General features: G+C 40.7%; 2 protein-coding genes across 2 annotated transcripts; both read left to right on the forward strand.

Annotated features, from left to right (window-relative positions):
* The first annotated feature begins 3944 nt into the window (after positions 1-3944).
* LOC124117010 (solute carrier family 52, riboflavin transporter, member 3-B-like) lies at positions 3945-7100 on the forward strand. Its single transcript, XM_046478717.2, has 3 exons — positions 3945-4914; positions 5946-6220; positions 6892-7100. The coding sequence occupies exons 1-3, from the start codon at positions 3945-3947 to the stop codon at positions 7087-7089; spliced, it is 1443 nt and encodes a 480-aa protein (XP_046334673.2). The 3' UTR covers positions 7090-7100.
* Positions 7101-14001: 6901 nt separating this feature from the next.
* LOC124133378 (riboflavin transporter 2-like) lies at positions 14002-19954 on the forward strand. The gene is made up of 4 exons (XM_046497805.2): positions 14002-14115; positions 15613-16556; positions 17232-17506; positions 17879-19954. Exons 2-4 carry the CDS (start codon positions 15677-15679, stop codon positions 18074-18076), a joined length of 1353 nt encoding a protein of 450 aa, XP_046353761.2. The 5' UTR covers positions 14002-14115; positions 15613-15676; the 3' UTR covers positions 18077-19954.
* The last annotated feature ends 430 nt before the right edge of the window (positions 19955-20384 follow it).

Below are 20384 nucleotides of genomic sequence, written 5' to 3' on the forward strand. Positions count from 1 at the left end.
CTACTAATATTACCGTAGTCTGGACATTATAAGAGTGACAACGGGAGAAAGGTTGGTCAAAGGTTTGTCTATAAAACCTGTGGGAGTCGAGGTCGCGACGTCTGAACAGCGAAGTCGTCAAGGCGACTGAGGGCTAGTTCGGATTTTCTATCGCCATAACAGGATAGCAGTCATTTTGCGACAGTATACTTTCGAAAGAGGAAAGCGTTTCAATGTGTGTAATTTTTACCCGAGGGATTATTCCACATCTAGATTACGAAGGGGAAGAAATAAGTGTAAGTCACGGTTCGACAGGGAGTGGGCGTACAGATCATGCGCTCATGGTTTCTTTAATTACGGTAAATCTGCGTTGTTTAATTTCGTAGAGTCCCAAGGCCCGACGTTGATTCATGAAATGTTTACATCAAAACCTTATTTTTCTCGCATTCTGTAGGCCTACCTCAAACAGATTAGGTATACGGTATTATAAACATTAATTGGTAGGATTCACCGTATTTATTTACTCTTCAAATGTCAGTATAGCGTTTATTCAAGGCGGAGGGTCGTTGGTCCCGGAGTTTATTCAAGGCAGGAGTTTAAAAAATATTAAAGGATTTACGGTACTATATAGTCAAGTGCCTTGGAACTGGATTTTTTTTTTATCTATATATTATATCATTTACAATTTTGTAAAGCAGAATACTTTTAAATTTACGGCGGGGTTTGCTTTCGCATTTAGGAATTAATCCAATGTCTTCTTATTGATCAACATGGCGTGTTTCCTTAACGGCACAACATATAGTTCTCAATAGTCGAGTTAATGCATTTCCAATTTAGATGCCACGTCCTGTGTTATATTAGTCAATCATGTTAGTGAAATAGAGGTAATATGAACTACTCATTTATAGTTTCTATGTTTTCACTGTATGTCAGGCTTCTCTACTCAACTGGTCATTTTTCGTCCTTTCTAATAGAGAAATATCCGTGTTAGAACTGGCCTTCAGCAACCCATGGTTGTTGTAAGAGGCGACTTTGCTTGTCGTAAGAGGCAACTAACGGTATCATGTGGATATTGCAGAATATTATTATGGTTGTTTTTTTCTGTTCACGTGTATTCATCCATTCATTGTACGTCTTATAAAGACTTTTATTCAAAACGTTGAACGCGTTACATGAACACCTTAAATACATAACCGTTTGATAATGGATATCGCATATATAGAGGCATTTTAAAATGCACTCTTGTTCCACTGTTTGTTTGTTTGCTGTTTAACGCCGCACTCAGCAATATTCCAGCTATATGACGGCGGTCTGTAAATCATCGAGTCTGGACCAGACAATCAAGTGATTGACATCATGAGCATCGAACCACGCAATTGGGATCGACGACATGCATCAACCAAGTCAGCGAACCTGACCACCCAAACCCGTTATATATTAGTCGACTCTTACGACAAGCATAATCGCCTTTTACGGCAAGTATGGGTAAATATAGAAAAGAGAAAGTATGGGTTGCTGAAGACCTATTCTACCCCGGATGTTAGGGGAATGTGGCCAAATATGAGTAGTGAATGAGTGAGTGAGTTGGGTTTAACGCCGCTTTTAACAGTATTCCAGTTATATCGCGGCGTGTCAGCTTAATGTGGGAGGAAAGCCCGAAGTGATACAGGTCTCAGACGTTTACCACTTCGATGAAACCCACGAGCACAGGTATGGTGCTGACAAACCTTGAAACACAATCATACGTTTCTGGCGTGCCCAAGGGACGCAACTCTGCACAGCGCCCCTTAGACGACTGGGCCACCCGTGCCCCCAAATGTGAGTAAAGAAACTGAAGTTGATTCTAGTAATTAGCACCCATCTATTGCAGCAACGTTACGTGAGCTCATTTACCAGGAACCTTCAAAGAGTACAGGCCAAACTGGCGGTCTGTAAATAATCGAGCCTGAATCAGACAATCCAGTGATTGACATCATGCGCATCGATCCACGCAATTGGGATACGATGACGTGCATCAACCAAGTCATCGAGCCTGACCACCCGATCCCGTTAGTCCCTTCTTACGACAAGCATAGTCGCCTGCAGCAAGCATGGGTTGCACCGTGATGAGGAGAATGAAGCAGGGATATTCAAGTGTATACTTTCTTTTACCGGGCAGATTATAATGTTTATTTGATGAATATGATTTATTGTCAGAAAGGCAACATGCAGATAAAAGTATATTTACAGTAGGTGATGGCGTTAACTGACTAAAAATTGGAAACTGGACTCGGGAACATGTGCGCTCGTTTACGCACACACCCATACAAATAAACATATATACACAACGTGAATTGACATGTTTATAATAATATTGTTGTAAACAAAACTCACGTGTACTGATTGTCACGTGTCCTAAAACGGGGATGACAAACAAAACCAAAACGTTTCGTTCCATTTTCGGAGTTAGTAGGTTAGCTATGAACCCTTCAATACATTAGCAACCGTGTACATAAGAAAGCCACACACGGAACTGTTTGGAGTTAAGATTAATTCCATCGGTAAGGCACCCAAACCAACAGATACTGTTTGACATTCCTCTTGTCACAATGTCCCTCCACAAAGAAACTTAAGTCATTTTACAGTGTGTCAGCTGTTGATTACAGCGTGGAAGTATTATAGGGCAGTGTGTACTGGTCTAGCTACCAGGTCATTGCAACCAGAGACAGACAACCTTGGTGGTGAGTTATCCTTAAGCGTCAGTGTTTAAAATAGAGCATAAGCAATGCGTTGCATGGCATAGATGGACACAGTGTTTTTCGCTTACATAGTGTAAACCGCTAGAATCTTCATGTCATGTCTTTAAGTGAGTGAGTGAGTATGGTTTTACGCCGCTTTTAGCAATATTCCAGCAATATCACGGCGGGGGACACCAGAAATGGGCTTCACATATTGTACCCATGTCGGGAATCGAACCCGGGTCTTCGGCGTGACGAGCGAACGCTTTAACCACTAGGCTACCCGCTACTCGGGCGTTCCTCCCACATCAAGGTGACACGCCGTGATATAACTGGAATACTGTTAAAAGCGACGTTGAATCCAACTCACTCACTCACTCTTCACGGCCAGTCGACGCCACTGTTTTTCCTCATTGCATAACTACATAGAGAACCGTATTGGATAGTGCTATATGTAGCGTGAAATGATACTCATTCATAAGTCTGAGGTATCGTACTAAAACGCTATCAATTTACAATATCTAAATAGACATTTCTACAAATTGTTGTGTAGGAAACTACCCATATAGCTGGAACAATCGAGTTGCTGCCCCTTGCTGCCTGTCAACCAAACTTTTCTCAATGTATGGCTTTTTATCACTTTTTACCATTGGAAGGCGATATCTCGTTTCTTGTACTTATGTAGGTACTTATAACTGCGCTCTTCTACATACACATACACATATAAAATCAACAAAACCCTTTTCGTAAATTCATGTGGAGTCCATTGTTAAAACCCTTAAATGTAAAACTTACACTTAATGGACACATTTTTTTACATTAAGGGTTGCGGTTAATCCTTGTTACAACACTAAGTGTTAAAAAATATTCTTAATGTAAAACATTACATTAAGGGTTGAAGTGACAGATAATATTTTTTTAACACGTAACCCTCAATGTAAACATTTTTTCACTAAGAGTAATTTTTACATTAATGTTTGAATCAGTCCACTGTGCAATTCAACATCCTGAGCATATTCATATGAATCACTATCAAACTCATTTCAAGCATGTACGTTCATTATATGGACTACCAGATGAATGAACCAATTGTCCCAGAAAATGCTTCAGAAATATTCATTATATCAATATATCTTTCTGCCACAACAAATGCATTATTGCTAGATGTAAATGTTCATAGCTCATAAAACAAACCTTGTTTTGCAGCTGTAGCCGAAAAATTATCCAGTCTCCACACAAACCCTAGCAATGGAAGGTTCCACCCAACGCGTCAGTGTTGTTGTATACATCCTTGTCATCATGTTCGGGGTGGCGTCCTGGGTGGACATCAATGGTTTGTGGGTGGAGCTACCCATCATGGTCCAGGAGCTTCCAGAGGGGTGGAATCTACCCTCGTACATGGTTAGCCTAATGCAGTTGGCTAACCTAGGACCCCTCATCTTCACACTGACCAGTGTCCAATGCCCAGGACGTCTTTCCGAGAAGGGGACAATCTATTTTATCATCACCGTAGGAGCATCAGCGTGCGTCCTCTTGGTGTTCTTCTGGAGAGAGACAGCGGTTATTGGTGGCGTTCGGCACAGTGTAGCATTGTTGAGTCTTAATTTCTTCCTAGCTTTTGTTGACACCACGTCTTCGGTTGCATTTCTCCCTTTTATGGCCATATTTAAACCTGCATACATGACGGCGTATTTCATAGGCGAAGGCTTCAGCGGACTCCTTCCTGGACTGATGGGCCTCGCTCAGGGAGCCGGTCGTGTCGAGTGTGTTAATCATACTGTCATCAACAATGTTACAATCAATGGAACCTCTTTTGAAAAAGAAGCCTATCATGTAAGACCATCCTACGTCGACAACAACTTCTCAATTGAGGTCTTCTTCGCCTTCATCGGCGGCATGATAGTGACGTCGGGGATCTCGTTCACACTGCTCAGCTACCATCCTCGATGTAAAAGGGAATATGCAGCCTGCCCACCAGCCGCAGCCAACGGTGATGATGACACTGACATTAATGCTAAACTCAACGATTGTAATGGTGATGAAATTGACGCTAAACTCAGCGACTGTAGGAAAGGAGATCGCCATCTTATTGCTACACTCGTCGACTCTGAAGATGAACGGATTGCCTTCCGGAAGGTCGGTAAATTACCCAGTGTTTCTACTGAGGACTCACGGGGGATGACGAGACTAGAATACATGGCTTCGCTGCTTCTAACAGGTAACATCTAAAATTTCAGTCATTTTAATACGCCTAGAACATCTGACAGAAGACGGGAAAAGAAATGAATAAATATATAAATAATAAATAAATAAATAAATGGAAAGTGCGTAAATTGCCGGGCAATAGAAAGTATACACCCATGTTTGATGGTGGCTAACAATGAAACAAACAAGAAATGGTTATTCGGAGTGGATGTATTTGATACGGGTATGATAGCTGTGTTTTAGACCTGACGTTTGCAGTGTTTCGGCGACCGTTTTCAACGCCAAGTAGTAATGTTTTGGCCAAATGTAATTGTAAGAGATTACTTTCGCTTGCTCGGCAGTTTAGGTTAGCATAATTAACAGAAATTTGTAATACACGTAATGACTTTGAGCAAACTGACCGTTTCCACTAATTTCATCTGATCCCACAACTTTCCAATGTCTGTGTTTAAGTAAAGGCATGACAATAGCTGTCGAACAGCATACCGTGGCATTGCACAAAGTAGTACTTGCTCTAACCCTTGCTCAAGTCTAGACGCTGTGACTGCTGTAGAGCCATGGTCGAGGGTTTAGGTCAGTTGAATAATATAGATTGTTTGGATTGATAATTTCTTTTGAATACCTGGATATCACATGTGCCTCCTTTTAGATTCTGCTGGATTATATGTTTGAAAAGACGTATTTAGTTGTTTTGTTTCATGTTGGCCAAAACATTATCGACCGGTGGATCTGAAAAATAGATTTCCTTGGATACATATATAAATGGATTTGCTGAAATATTACGCAATATACGTAACCAATATCCTGATGTCACAGATCTCATATACTGAGGTAGATAACACCATTACAATCTTAGTGCAATTTGTACTCAATAGGAGACGCAACTCTAAAGTATTGTCTTTTAAAGGTATGTTTGTGAGGTCAAGCATTTGCACGCTCCATTTCTTATTTCAGTGTACAGTTACTATGTCGGCCGAAAGTTAAAAAATAGACCTTGACAAAGAATATGCCGTATATATAATGGACTATGCATTATCATTGCAGGTTGGATAAATGCTTTGACAAACGCGGTACTCATATCGGTGCAGACCTATTCGTGTCTACCCTACAGCACCAGCACGTACTATCTGACTGTTACCCTAGCCAACGTAGCCAATCCTCTGGCTTCCTTCATGGCGTTCTTTGTGTACGTCACTTCCGTCCATGCGCTGTCGGTCCTGTCTCTGATTGGTTCTCTACTCGGGGTGTACATCATGGCTGCTGCGGTTATGAGTCCGTATCCGGTTCTTGTGGGAACTGACGTTGGTGGACCTCTGATGGTAAGAAAGACAGTGACTTGAGCACAACGGACCCTTGTAAAACCGGACGTTCTGTAATCCGTCACAATTTTCGACGTGTGTAGGGATACCTATCGTTGTCTGTCTTTATCTGTGTATGACGTGCATAGATATTCTGGCACTAAATATACTTATTTACGAGTACACCCTTTAAATCCCCATTACTTATAGGAATGTTTGGAGAGAGTTATGAGATCTTGAGTAAATTGCTTTACAACATGTGCATGGCATTTATTTTAGATAAAAGCTTAATATCCGTTCCATAAAAATATATTTGCTGAAAGTTAAGTCCTTGGTACTTTTCCAGCTGTATCGTACGCATGTGTTTATGAATCACTATAAAATAGCGATGATACCAGGAGTTCGCGTTGAGGTGTGTCAAAATTCAAAATAGGGAATAGAGCATCAGAAATCATTTTGGTCACTGAGCATTACTATGGCATTGAGCATTGTAACCTTGATCAAACAACTTTTGAGCAAGCGTCGTATAACGCTCTTTGAAATCTTTGTCAAAAGACTGTGCCTCGATTGTACCTCAAAAATGGGAAACGTTGTTTAAACAAGCCCATGGCAGTGTCTTTCGAACATTTATACGGTACTACTGGCGGATATACGTTATTGGTTGTGGGTTATTTAACAATCCCCTGTTTCAGGTGTCAGTTTGGGTCGTCTGTGTATTCATCCTCACCTACGCGAAGGTATCACTGGCGTCGCTCTTCAGGGCGGAAGGCAAGAAAGGTCTGCTTCACTGTGGCGTAGCAACACAAGTCGGCTCCGCCATTGGAGGTGTTTCCATGTTCGTCTTCGTCACCATACTTCATCTCTTTGTCATGGTTTACCCGTGTTCATGAGCTTCATCAGATACACCCGGTTCATGTATTCAATGTTTTTGTAGGTTATATCAGAATAATATCCAGTGAACACATGATATCTTTATTAGTGTTTGTTGTTTTTGATATTCCGTCTGAAATTAATATCCCCAGGATATTTAGTGGTGAGTCTCTTACGCCATTATTGACACAAGAGAAGACAGGTTTCACTGACATTGTTTCTGTATTAATATTATTATTATTATTATTATTATTAAAATACAGGTTTCAGGATGAAAAACATGTACACGCACAACTACATCTGAGGTATGAGACATGTCATGTAGACAGTTTATACTTCAGTAGCCTAGTGGTTAAAGCGTTTGCTCGTCACGCCGAAGACCCGGGTTCGATTCCCCACATGGGTACAATAGGTGTGAAGCCCATTTCTGGTGTCCCAAGCCGTGATATTGCTGGAATATTGCTCAAAGTAGCGTAAAAATCCACTCAGTCACTCAGTCACTCACTCACTCAAATACGTCCGGACGTCAACGGCAATTCTACATCCTGACTTTTAGCAACAATGACGTAGAAGGCAATTCTATATCCGGGATTTGAGCAACAAAGCGGTTGACATCCATTCTCTCCATCCGGGCTTTGAGAAACAGTCATGTAGACGGCAATTCTACTTCCGGGCTTTAGGACATAATTACGTAGACGGCAATTCTACATCCGGGCTTTAGGAAGGAATGACGCAGACGGCAAAACAACATCCGGTCTTTGCTCCTCAACGGTCGAAACGGCAAAGATGGCAAATTCATATCCGTGCCCAAGCTACTCACAGCGATAGCCCGTTCGCGGAGCTCTGCCACCAGTCAAAACTCCCCACTGTGAATAGGTTGCCACAACCATGCTTGGAGTTGAACTCGCAACCGAATGACCGTTTTGTTTACAAACAAGTGACGACTGTTGTGACGCCGAATACACTTATCGCTGCTAAATTACTTTCTTTGTTTGTCAGTTTGAATTTCTGTTTCATTACAACTATCGTGTTATGGATATAGTAAGAATGTAAGGGAGAAGTTGGTTGATTTTCCTTTAGTCTGCAATCTCGAACCAATCTGATTATATTAAAACAACAAAGTAAATTCATCTGGAAAACATGGTCAGTCGTAAACCTTTTCAAAATGAAATATCATGGCATTCCCAAAGACATAAACAAAAGTATTAACGTTACTACATTTGGGGTTAGAGGGCAAATTTCAAGATTCTTGTAATGGCCGCGCCCACACTGGTGGCAGCGATGTTACCGAGAGTGTAACGAAGGTGTCACGGGCTGGGAAGGAGCTGGATCCGTGCCTTGAGAAACAATGACGGCAATACTACATCCGGGTTGAAATCTATTCATTCCAGGCCTATGATATGTATTGTACGCTCACAGGCCGTTTGAAAATACTGGTCGTTCACGTGGGCAATCTGATAACACACACCGTTCTACTGGATAAATATTATCTAGTAATGTCAGTAAAAGTTTATTAATATTTAATAGAAAAGCAAGCTATAATTATCATATGACTTGTATCACATGCACATTAATTGTTACTATGTAAATACATGGAAGCGTGTTTAGTATGATGATAATGATGTATAACATGTTTAACATACATGATATGATCACCCGGAGAAATGCACTGGACCTCACACACAGATAAGAACACACAGCTTTCACTTTCTCTGCCTGTATGTTAAACAGTTATTACAACAGCTGTAGAGATAAACTTGCTTAACAATAAACAATTAATGTTTTAAGCAAACCAAACAGTATTAATCACATGCCCAGATTACCTCAATCTCATTAAAACCAGATACAAGCTCTCGCTACCGCTTAGGACATCCCATTACGAGAACAGAACAGAACAGAACAGAAGTTTATTGCTCGAAAGAAAATCACATCAGGTTGAATATAGAAGAAGAAAGAAGAAGAAATGTTTATTCAAGTGTCACATATTGTACATAAAACACATTTTAAACAAAAGCAAGTTGCCATTAAAAGTACAATATCCAACCTCTAGGGCTTATGAGACACTCTAAAAGCATTTAAAACATACAACATTATTAAATATAAAACACAAAATAAAAATATTATATACAATGTTAAGACTAGAAGAGATGCACTCTCCTTCTCTTCATGCTGTATAATGTGCTTGCTAAAAGCGGTGTAAAGTCACTTCTTGCATCAAATAAGATAATTGCTGAATGCTATTAAAATAATAAAAGTCCTGATTTAATTCAGCTGCCTTGTGTAGTAGTTGATATCTCAGGTCACTGTATACAAAACAATCTATTAAAAAGTTTGATTCATCCTCAATAACATAATTATTTTTTTCTGCACAAAATTTACATATTCTATCATTTAAAGGAATACGTGGCTTGGAATAGCGGCCTGTTTCGACTAATACACAATATATACACAACGGGGTGTTTTCACTGTGCCAGCAGCTATTGTCCTAGTTTAAAAATCAGTAGCCCATGATAATCCCTACAACAATGGGGATTAACACTATAGACTGTTTCACTTTCACTGACTGACTATAGCCAGACTACAGCCTGTCTAGGTAGATATAACTCGAAAAATGTATGTAGTAGTATAGGTTTTTATTAATTATTAATTAAAGATTATATTTATGTACAGATGTACAAATTTTCAAGACAATATAATACAGTAGTTTGTATTGATGCCAAAAAATGTATGTAGTAGTTTAGGTTTTTTATTAATTATTAATTAAAAATTCCATTTATGTTCAGATGTACAAATTTTCAAGACAATCTAATACAGCTTGCAAAATTTATGTCTCGCTACAGCAAAATCATACAGCATCACCATATTCGATGGGAGATTTAACACCAGCTGCGAGCAGTCTCTCCTCTCTGTCTAGTTTGTCTTCCAGCTGGCGGTACTTCATCTTCCTTGGTCTCAGTGTGCCACCGTTATGTAACTGCATGATGTTCACTCCTGTAAAGTTTTGTTCATTCTTGGTCATGTTAATGAACCTGTATACGTTCGGGTGGCAGGCAGCGACCTTCGACATCTTGGAATGTCATCCCTCGACGTGGTTAGCTGTTCTAGGGCCGATGATCAGGAGCTTGTTGTCATCTTCTGCATGGAGGAGGAAGTTCTGGCCTCTGGTGGTCTGTTGGTAGATGTCAGGCAGGTTGATGTGACGCTGCTTGGGTAAAGGTGGTAAAGTCTTAGCTCTGGCACGGTAGAGACTGACACTGACACTGTACAGGGTTGGTACAGTCTAAAGTACCTCATCGACCTCGGAACATCTCAGCTCTAAAAATAAAAGTATTTAATTAATATTTGATTTAATGGAAGCTACAACACAAACAAAATACAAAGATATCACCAGATGGTTACAGTAGAAACTGAAAATTACTGAAAATGTCATTTGTTGCACTTACTGTTCAGCTCTTCTTGATAGATACTAGGCACCGGCCTAGGGTCAACTTGAACTGTATCTATCATGGAGGCAAGGAAGACGTTGACTTTCAACTTGGCTTAATCGGGAAGATGGTTATGGATGTTCCTGTAGGTAGTTATGAGATTGTTGGCAGTGTTGGTGGTTGCAAGACATCCAGCCTTACAACACCTCCAGTGCACTGTGCCTCGTCTTCTTGTCTTGACTCTGAACTTATGTCCACCATACACTAAACTCTGTCCACCTCGCGAATTCGGAATGAACTTACCGTTCACCTGTACATTTGCCATTTTGCAATAAATTCTCAAATGGCACCTCCATATATATACAGTGTATATACCCGTTATTTTAAACTCACTCAATTTGTCTGTTTGGAAAAGTATAGTAATCAGTGATTTATGTTCACATCAAATAATTTAGCCATATCTGTTAAGCTGAACACAGTTCACTTCATTAGTTAAGTTTGGCTCACAGTGGGTCACAGCTAAGTCATCAAGGAGCTCAGATAATCAGAACAGGCTATAGCTGGCAAGTCACTGGACCGTACAAGTTAATCTCCCCAGCCTGCTGGCAAAGTGAGGGTAAACCTACACAACCACACCAACAATAATATCTAATAATATATACATACATGAATACATACATGCACCCAATCACGCATAATGCATTTCTATAATACATGTATGATCTGCACAACTACACACGTGAACACATAAAATATACACATATATTATATTGTAGAGTGAAATTCACAAATTTTAACGTCGCAAGGGCAATTTTCCAGCCATAGATCGACGATCCTATGATATTTAATTATGTAAATAATGTTAAACCTTTTTTACAGAACTGAGCCAGTTTTACTAGAATGGGTTTGTATGAACATTTCATAAATTGATTGTATTTTAGAGTGGAGGGATATTTAGTATAGTATGCCGGAAGGTATTGTTTTCGAAGGTCATATAGTCTTGGACATACTAATAGAAAGTGAAATTCATCTCCTATTTGGTCGTTACATAAAGTGCAGGTTCTCTCTGTACTCTGTATGTTAAACCATCTGCCTTTCTCAATTGGTAGTCTATGATTTGATGTTCTCAGTTTAAGAATCCAGATTGCTTGTTTCAATGGGAGAGATAATAGATACTCATCAAACTGTGGTTTGTCTTTTAGCATTGTATAATATTTGCCTTTAGATGAAGAACAAGCCTTGACATTTCAGCTTTGATAGAAGTTGTCTGTTAAGGTTTGTTTAACATTTGTTTTAAGCCAAGAGAGATTTGGAAAAGAGTTAGTATCAAAGACAAAATTCAAACCAGTTTCATGTAAAATATTTTAATTGAGGTGAGCCATGGAAATGCAGTATTGCTAGTCATTGTGATTTTATGAATTAGCAGATAGATGCGGCTAGATAGTTTATTAGGCGATAAAATTAGTTTGCTCCAAAAAGATATCATTCTTATTTTTATCTGGATCGTTAATGGATGTCTACCTAATTCACCATATACTAGAAAATCGGGTGTTGACTGTTTTAATCTGAGGATATATTTACAGAACTTTAGGTGAATTCTTTCAATTGTCTTTACATTTTCATACCCCCATACTTCTGAAGAATAAAAAAGTATGGTTGAACCAAATTGTCGAACAGTTTAAGTTGGCAATCTAAAGGAATGTCTAGTGTTCTTATTCTTCTAAATGTGCTGTACATTGCTTTTGATGCTTGCTCACTTAACTTTTTGATAGCTTTGTGGAAACGGCCAGTGCTTGTAAATAGGATTCCTAAATATGAAAACTCTTTAACAATTTCCAAGGGTGTGTTACGAAATATTAAGTTTAGATTTTTAGCGCGGGAGCGTTACAGGTCATGTCAGAACGACCTTTCGCAAACTTTGACCGACCGACTAACAGGAAATCGACATTAGCTAGTGAGAAAGCAGCTTTTTAGAACTTTGCGGCACTAGTTTTAAACTGGCGACATCCGTTCCAGACTATGCTTTATAAAGTATCTTAAATCAGTCAAACAGCCCGTAACCATAGTTTTGTGTTAAGCTTCAGAGGTTGCATGTTTAGAAAACATATTCCGCTAACAATGTACCACAACAATATGAATATTTCATTTTTCATTTTATTTATTACATGTTTGTATCTTTATCTCGACATACTCGTTAATCCGACATAATCATATGCAACCAACTATGTCGGATTAACGGGACTTGACTGTATGTGTGTTGTTGTTGGGGTTTTTTTAAACGCCGCACTCAGCAATATTCCAGCTATATAAAGGCGGTCTGTAAATAAACGAGTCCGGACCAGATCTACGAAATTGGGATACGATGACATGAATCAACCAAGTCAGCAAACCTGACCTATATTCAGCTTAGGTGTGCAAATCAGGTTGACGGGCTCTTGTATGACACACATATACCACCAGGACTTACATCGAACTTGGTACTATATCAACATTGTACAAATGTACAAATAAACCAGGCTAGAGTACATCTTCCCGAGGCAAGGGAGTTAACTGACTATAAAAGTCCAGTTTCCACCGTGGAAACTGGACTTTTATAGTCAGTTAACTCCCTTGCCTCGGGAAGATGGCTAGAGTAATGGTGCCTAGGAAAATTGACACTTGTGATGACAACAACCCCTATAGCATTGGTTGAAGCGTGAAGAGGTTTTCAAATCAAGAGGTTGCAGGCTCATATCCCGCAAAGGTTAATAAAGTCTTGTGTTCATAAATGGTATTGTTGCTGTTGACTAATTGTATTGCTCTCATACAGAAAAGACCCGTGAAGATGCGGGGTAGAATAGGTCTTCAGCAACCCCTGCTTGTCGTAAAAGGAGACTGTGCTTGCCGTAAAAGACGACTAACGGGATCGGGTGGTCAGGCTCGCTGGCTTGGTTGATGCATGTCATCGATCCCAATTGCGTGGATCGATGCTCATGATGTCAATCATTGGATTGTCTGGTCCAGGCTCGATTATTTACAGACCGCCGTCATATAGCTGGAATATAGCTGAGTGCGGCGTTAAACAACAAACCAACAACCAACCATACATAATCCTTTGAAAAATAAGATTTTTTCGCATTTGATGTCGGAAAACAATTAAAAAGTATATATAAACCTGTCGTACAAAGACTTCGTAAGTTAGCAAACCCCAAACAAAGCCACATTTTAACAACCTCAATGAAACCCAAGACGAAATTACTGTGACACGCGTCGATGTATGATACTAGTATTAGCCGTGTCCACAGGTCAATCTGACATCATTTGTCCCAGAAAGAAAAATGGATTTTGAACATTTAAGCAGCAACTTATGAGACGCAAATGAGAAACAGAAACGTACTGAAACAGGCAGATAATCAATTACATGTAAATAGGTCACACAACAGTCACACATCACGGGTACCTCCAAAGTTCATGAACTCTACCTATCTTACCAAGGTACACAGGGACAACTTGACATTGACCTCAGCACGACCATGTTAAAGCGCATGCGGTTACTTTGGTATGCCACGCCATGCTTCTGAATAACTAGTGTGTATTTTCCATGTAAATTACCTGGAGGGAAGGCGATGCACTGGTAAACAGGTAGGTCACACGTTAGAATGATTGACGTAATACGAGTATTGATAAACCAATAAAGACAATTTACCTGTGTGATGTGCCATCGCTTACTGTATTCGTAACCGATTTTGCAGTTCTCGCCTATCTAAAAGTATCGTACTGAATCTCAGGAAGGGGCTTGGGGCCAAGATTGTTCCAACCTACACAATTAAAAATTACCCAGCTGGGAGAAGATAATCTAGATAAAAAAATGTTGATTATCCAGACCAGTATTGTTCAAACATAAGCGGATAATTACGAGAGGTGGGGTGAAATGGGGTATAACGTCGCGTCCAAGATTATTGAATATATATATATGTGTGTGTGTGTGTGTGTGTGGGGGGGGGGGGGGGGTGTATGTGTGTGTGTGTGTTCGAGGCTGATTTCTAATACCGATTTTATAGTGCTAGCCCACTGTGAAACCATGAATACCCAACTCAGACACAGTATACTGACTCCGAGCGGACCAGTTAATGCCGAGCGAGGGTAACAACAAGTACTATCTTTTGACGTCTTTATGTAAGACGCGACCGGGGGTCGTACCCCGAACCGTCCTCTCTCCGGGTGGACGCTCTACAACTAGACCACGGAGGCGGTCAATAATTATGCGAACCGCGAATACAACCTATTGTTATTGTACTAGTAACGTCCAAATATAAACTGACGTTGTTACATGTTGGGATCATTTAAATACTCAAACATACTTCAACGAGTATACGGATTTATCGTTCGTGTTTATTACATGTGAACGTATGTGCCTATATTCTGAAATGTATTCTGAAAGTCTTACTTCATTTATTATTTAACAAATCATATGAAAAGTTTTCTTTATTTCGTTCCCAAATTTAATGATAGCATGTAGATAACGTCTGTCTTAATCTCATTCCAAACTTCAACAGTGCGCAGTTAACATTGGTTGTGTTTCATGATATCACAAAAGAACAGGTCGCATAGATGTTGGAATCCGTTGTACAGAGTTGCGTCCCTTACTCGTTCCAGGATTCTATTTTTGTGGTTTCAAATCCCATATTCACCCTCGATGATCTTTAGAATGTTATCACCATACCAGTACTTGTTGGTTTCACCAGGTCGGTAAACATCTGAGACCCTCACATTGAACTTTCCTTCAATAGTATTTGTTTGTTTGTTTGCTGTTTAACGCCGCACTCAGCAATTTTCCACCTATATGACGGCGGTCTGTAAATAATCGAGTTTGGACCAGACAATCCAGTGATTGACATGATGAGTATAGATCAACACAATTGTGATACGATGACATGCATCAACCCAGTCAGCGAGCCTGACCACCCGATCCCTAGCCTGTTACAGCGAGCAAGGGTTGCTGAAGACCTATTCTACCCCGGATCTTCACAGGTCCCTCAAAAAGTAAGCTGACACGTCTATATAACAGAAATACCATTCAAAGCGGCGTAAGACACAACTCACTCACTCATAATATTGTTTGTCTTCATTTCGTTTCAGGCCGGGGGCTTGATTTATATACTTGACGTGTGTTCCTTCAGTATCAGTCAGCCCTCCTTCCAAGATGGCGTGCTCCAAGAGTGTGAATGTCCTTGTCTACATCTGCATTATTCTATTCGGGGTGTCTTCCTGGGTGGACATCAACGGAATGTGGGTGCAGCTTCCCATCATGGTCCAGAAGCTCCCAGAAGGATGGAATCTGCCTTCGTTCATGGTTGCCTTAACCCAGCTCGCAAACATTGGACCCTTGCTCTACGCCATTGTTGCCAGCCGTGTCCCGGAGAAGGTGGTAATCTACATCATCATCGCTATTGGAGCGATATCGTGTCTGTTGCTTGTGTTTTTCTGGGAGGCGACGACTGTAGTTGCAGGTGGTCCTCACAGCACCGCCATGATGACGCTTTACTTCGTCCTGTCTCTCGTAGACTGTGCGTCAAACGTAGTTCTCTTCCCCTTCATGGCCATCTTTAAACCAGCTTATCTCACAGCATACTTCATAGGGGAAGGTTTCAGTGGACTATTACCAGGACTCATTGGTCTTGCTCAAGGCGCAGGACGCGTCGTCTGCCTCAACGTCACGACGTCTAACGTCACCGTCAACGGATCAGTGTCCATTAAGCCGGATTTCATGGATGAAAATTTCTCTTTCGAAGTTTTTATGTCTATAATCTGTGGTATTATTGTGATTTCTGGGCTATCATTTACCTTTCTAATTTGTCATCCAATGAGCAGGAAGGAATTTGTTAAGCATCAAGAGAAGCCGGAAAATCTATCACCTTTAAAGCTGAATCAGAATCCGGGAGACAGCTGTGCAAAGGGGGATCCTGTTGAGAAGGATAGTATGTTACCATTGAATGAGCAGGAGAAGTTGCACATGGCGGAAGCTGACCAACAAACCGAGGCCGGACGTTTTGGACGAAAATTATACCTGCTCGTATTAGTTGGTAAGTACCTCTGATCCTTGGAAATTAATTTGATTGAGCCCCCTGGACCCCCTCTCTCTGGATCCGCCTGTGCCGAGGTACCTGTGGCCAGCTTATTAGGTACACTTGATATTAGTAACCATGCTTGATTTGAGGCCTTAGAAGTATTTTGAAGTGGAAATAGAATACGATATTTTCAACCTTTTTTAAAATATTTCTCACATTCTGTTTACTTTTATGCCAATGAAAAGTAACCCAAGCCGGGCACACTCTTCAAGTACCGTATTCGATGTAATAACCGCCCAGGGCGCTCTCAAAATTAGAAATAGGGGGCTCTTATTTTATTACTATTTTGGTGAAAAAACATAAATTTCGTTGTTTATGCTGACGCCTGAAATGTTTATGTACGGCAGATATATTTTTCCAGATTTTAATTGCCCATAATGAAGGGTGCATATAACACAGGAGTGCGTATTGTGCGCGAATAAATAAGTCTTGTGTACATTGATCAATCCGAAGGGGTGCTAATTGGGATTGTTCACTAGCCAATATATTAGCAAATATCGCCGTGGGCGCTTATTAGAGCAGGGCGCTTATTACGTCGAATACGGTATTTGGAGTTCTCTCTTACACTGTCCGACAGTGAAATGAGCAAAACCCTTTTCTTTCAATATACAAGGATGTCTTTACTTTCAGGATGGGTGAACTGTTTGAGGAACTCGGCGCTGTTGGCCGTTCAGTCCTACTCTTGTCTACCTTACGGTGTCACCCAGTACCATCTGGCTGTAACGCTAGCAAATCTAGCCAATCCACTGGCGTGTTTCTTTGACCTTTTCATCCACGTCACTTCCGTTCCTGCGCTGTCCTCCCTGACCCTGCTGGGCTCCCTACTCGGGGCTTACATCATGGCGGCGGCGGTGATGAGCCCTGTGCCAGTTTTTGTGGGAACACTGGCTGGATCCATCTTGATTGTAAGTATCGTAAACAATAGTGTTTTGAAATAAAATGAAATTAATTCGACCGAAGGTGTTAATTTGGCATCTCTATGTTATATGTTTTGTATTGCATTTAGATAGAGGCCAAAAGGGCAGTTGATTGGGCCATGTGTTATCGTACTCCAATGGTGTGATCAGTGACAAATCTGGTTCGCCTGGTACAAGCCTCTATAACATAGTGATCATTATATTGAGGGTAGCAAGATATTAAAAGGCCACTACCATTTTTTTCTGAAATGAGTGCCAACCAATCACTATGTAGTACAGCTAATGTCCTTCAGGACATCCTAAAGGCAAAACTATTTCTACCCAATATATTCTGGAACAAATTATTTCTCTGTGTTCCAGGTGACGGCATGGGTGGTCTGTGTATTCATCCTCACCTACGTCAAGATTTCACTGGCGTCGCTCTTCAGGGTGGAAGGCAAGAAGGGTCTGCTTCACTGTGGCGTAGCAACACAAGTCGGCTCCGCCATTGGAGGTGCCGCCATGTTTGTCCTTGTCAATGTTTTGAATCTCTTTAAATCTGCTAACCCTTGTTCTTGATTTTGCGAATGCGAAACTCGCCCGAAAACTATTTGTTACAGGATGTCCAAGCATCATATCCCGCAACCCCCTGCTACATCCGCTCTCTTCCCGCGTAACGTAGGGTATAAATACAAAATAGATTTGCTACCTAGAAGGTCATAGCCGTGAAAGAGCTGAGTGCCTGGCTAGCCCATATCTGTTGTTTAGTGCTCTCATCTCAGATCTGTTGTCTAGTGCTCATACTATCTCAGATATATTGTTTAGTGCTCATACTATCCCGGATCTGTTGTTTAGTGATCTTATCTCAGATCTGTTGTTTAGTGCTCATACTATCTCAGATATATTGTTTAGTGTTCATACTATCAGGGATCTGTTGTCTAGTGCGCACGCTATCCTGGATCTGTTGTTTAGTGCTCATGCTATCCCAGATTTGTTGTTTAGTGATCTTATCTCAGATCTGTTGTTTAGTACTCATACTATCTAAGATATATTGTTAGTGCTTATACTATCCCGGATCTGTTGTCTAATGCGCACGCTACCCTGGATCTGTTGTTTAGTGCTCATGCTATCCCAGATTTGTTGTTTAGTGCTCATGCTATCCTATGTCTGTTGTTTAGTGCTCATGCTATCTCAGGTCTATCTTAAACATTACTAAGGAGGGATCTGGAAAAGTGTAGCAGTCAGGTGTCTGTAACACCATGACGGCAAGATCAGCAGAACACCATCACTTAGACCCACGTGATATTCATTGGTGATATGTAAAAGCAAGATTGTCTTTGTATTTATGAAGCCTAGCTGCAACCTTTAGGTATCTCCATCTATAATAGCATATGCAATAACGTTTGCAATTACCACGTTTCACGACTTCCAGGTCGTATGCAGTATGTTTTGCCTTTACCAACCTTCACGACTTCCAGGTCGTATGCAATATGTTTTGCCTTTACCAACTTTCACGACTTCCAGGTCACATGCAGTATGTTTTGCCTTTACCAACCTTCACGACTTCCAGGTCGTATGCAATATGTTTTGCCTTTACCAACTTTCACGACTTCCAGGTCACATGCAGTATGTTTTGCCTTTACCAACTTTCACGACTTCCAGGTCGTATGCAATATGTTTTGCCTTTACCAACTTTCACGACTTCCAGGTCACATGCAGTATGTTTTGCCTTTACCAACCTTCACGACTTCCAGGTCGTATGCAGTATGTTTTGCCTTTACCAACTTTCACGACTTCCAGGTCACATGCAGTATGTTTTGCCTTTACCAACCTTCACGACTTCCAGGTCGTATGCAATATGTTTTGCCTTTACCAACTTTCACGACTTCCAGGTCGTATGCAATATGTTTTGTCTTTACTAACATTCACGACTTCCAGGTCATATGCAGTATGTTTTGTCTTTACCAACCTTCACGACTTCCAGGTCGTATGCAATATGTTTTGTCTTTACTAACATTCACGACCTCCAGTTCACATGCAGTATGTTTTGTCTTTACCAACCTTCACGACTTCCAGGTCATATGCAATATCGTTTGTATTCATTTCGATCCCAAATTCCAAGTCATACGAAATATTGTTTGTATTCACGACTTCCGTGACCAATATTGTGTCTTATACACTCGTAATAATATGGTCTGTCTTCATCTCGTTCCCTCACATCATATGAAGTACCGACACTCCTCATCTGTTCCCAGATTCCATTACATTGAATGTAATTGTGTTGCCTTATTACCATAATACAAGCTAACCATTCGCTGTGATAAACTATTTGTGAAAAAATTGGTGGTTTCTTTCTATATTCGCACCCGATGACAGTAACAACATTATTTACAGCAGCTCCTCAAGGGCGGATCCAGCATTTTAATAGGGATGGTCCAAAATATCACATTCCTCTCTCAGATAGTTTTACTGCCTACAACATACTACATTTGGTTTTCAAATGAGTGGGGTGGGGTGGGTCCGGGCCCCTGGAACCCATATAGCTGGAATATTGCTGAGTGCGGCGTTATACAACAGACAAACAATAATGAGACAGGGGACGGGTGACCCAGTCGTCAAAGGCGCCACACCTCAATGTACAGAGTTATGTCCCTTAGATGTGCCAGGAACCTATGACAGTGTGTTCGATTTGGCTATGTTTTCAGCACCATACCGTACACGTGTATCACTTCAGGATATCCTTTCACATCAAGCTGGCACGCCGTGATATAGCTGAAACTGATATAGCTTCAAACTCGCTCGCTTACTCGCTCACTCACTCACTCACCCACGCAAACACCCAACAACCAACTCACTCACTCACTCACCCACCAGTGTGACTTGAAGT

The sequence above is a fragment of the Haliotis rufescens genome, unplaced genomic scaffold, assembly GCF_023055435.1.
Source record: "Haliotis rufescens isolate VD_foot unplaced genomic scaffold, xgHalRufe1.0.p SCAF_17, whole genome shotgun sequence".
In the NCBI taxonomy this organism is placed as follows: Eukaryota; Metazoa; Mollusca; class Gastropoda; order Lepetellida; family Haliotidae; genus Haliotis; species Haliotis rufescens.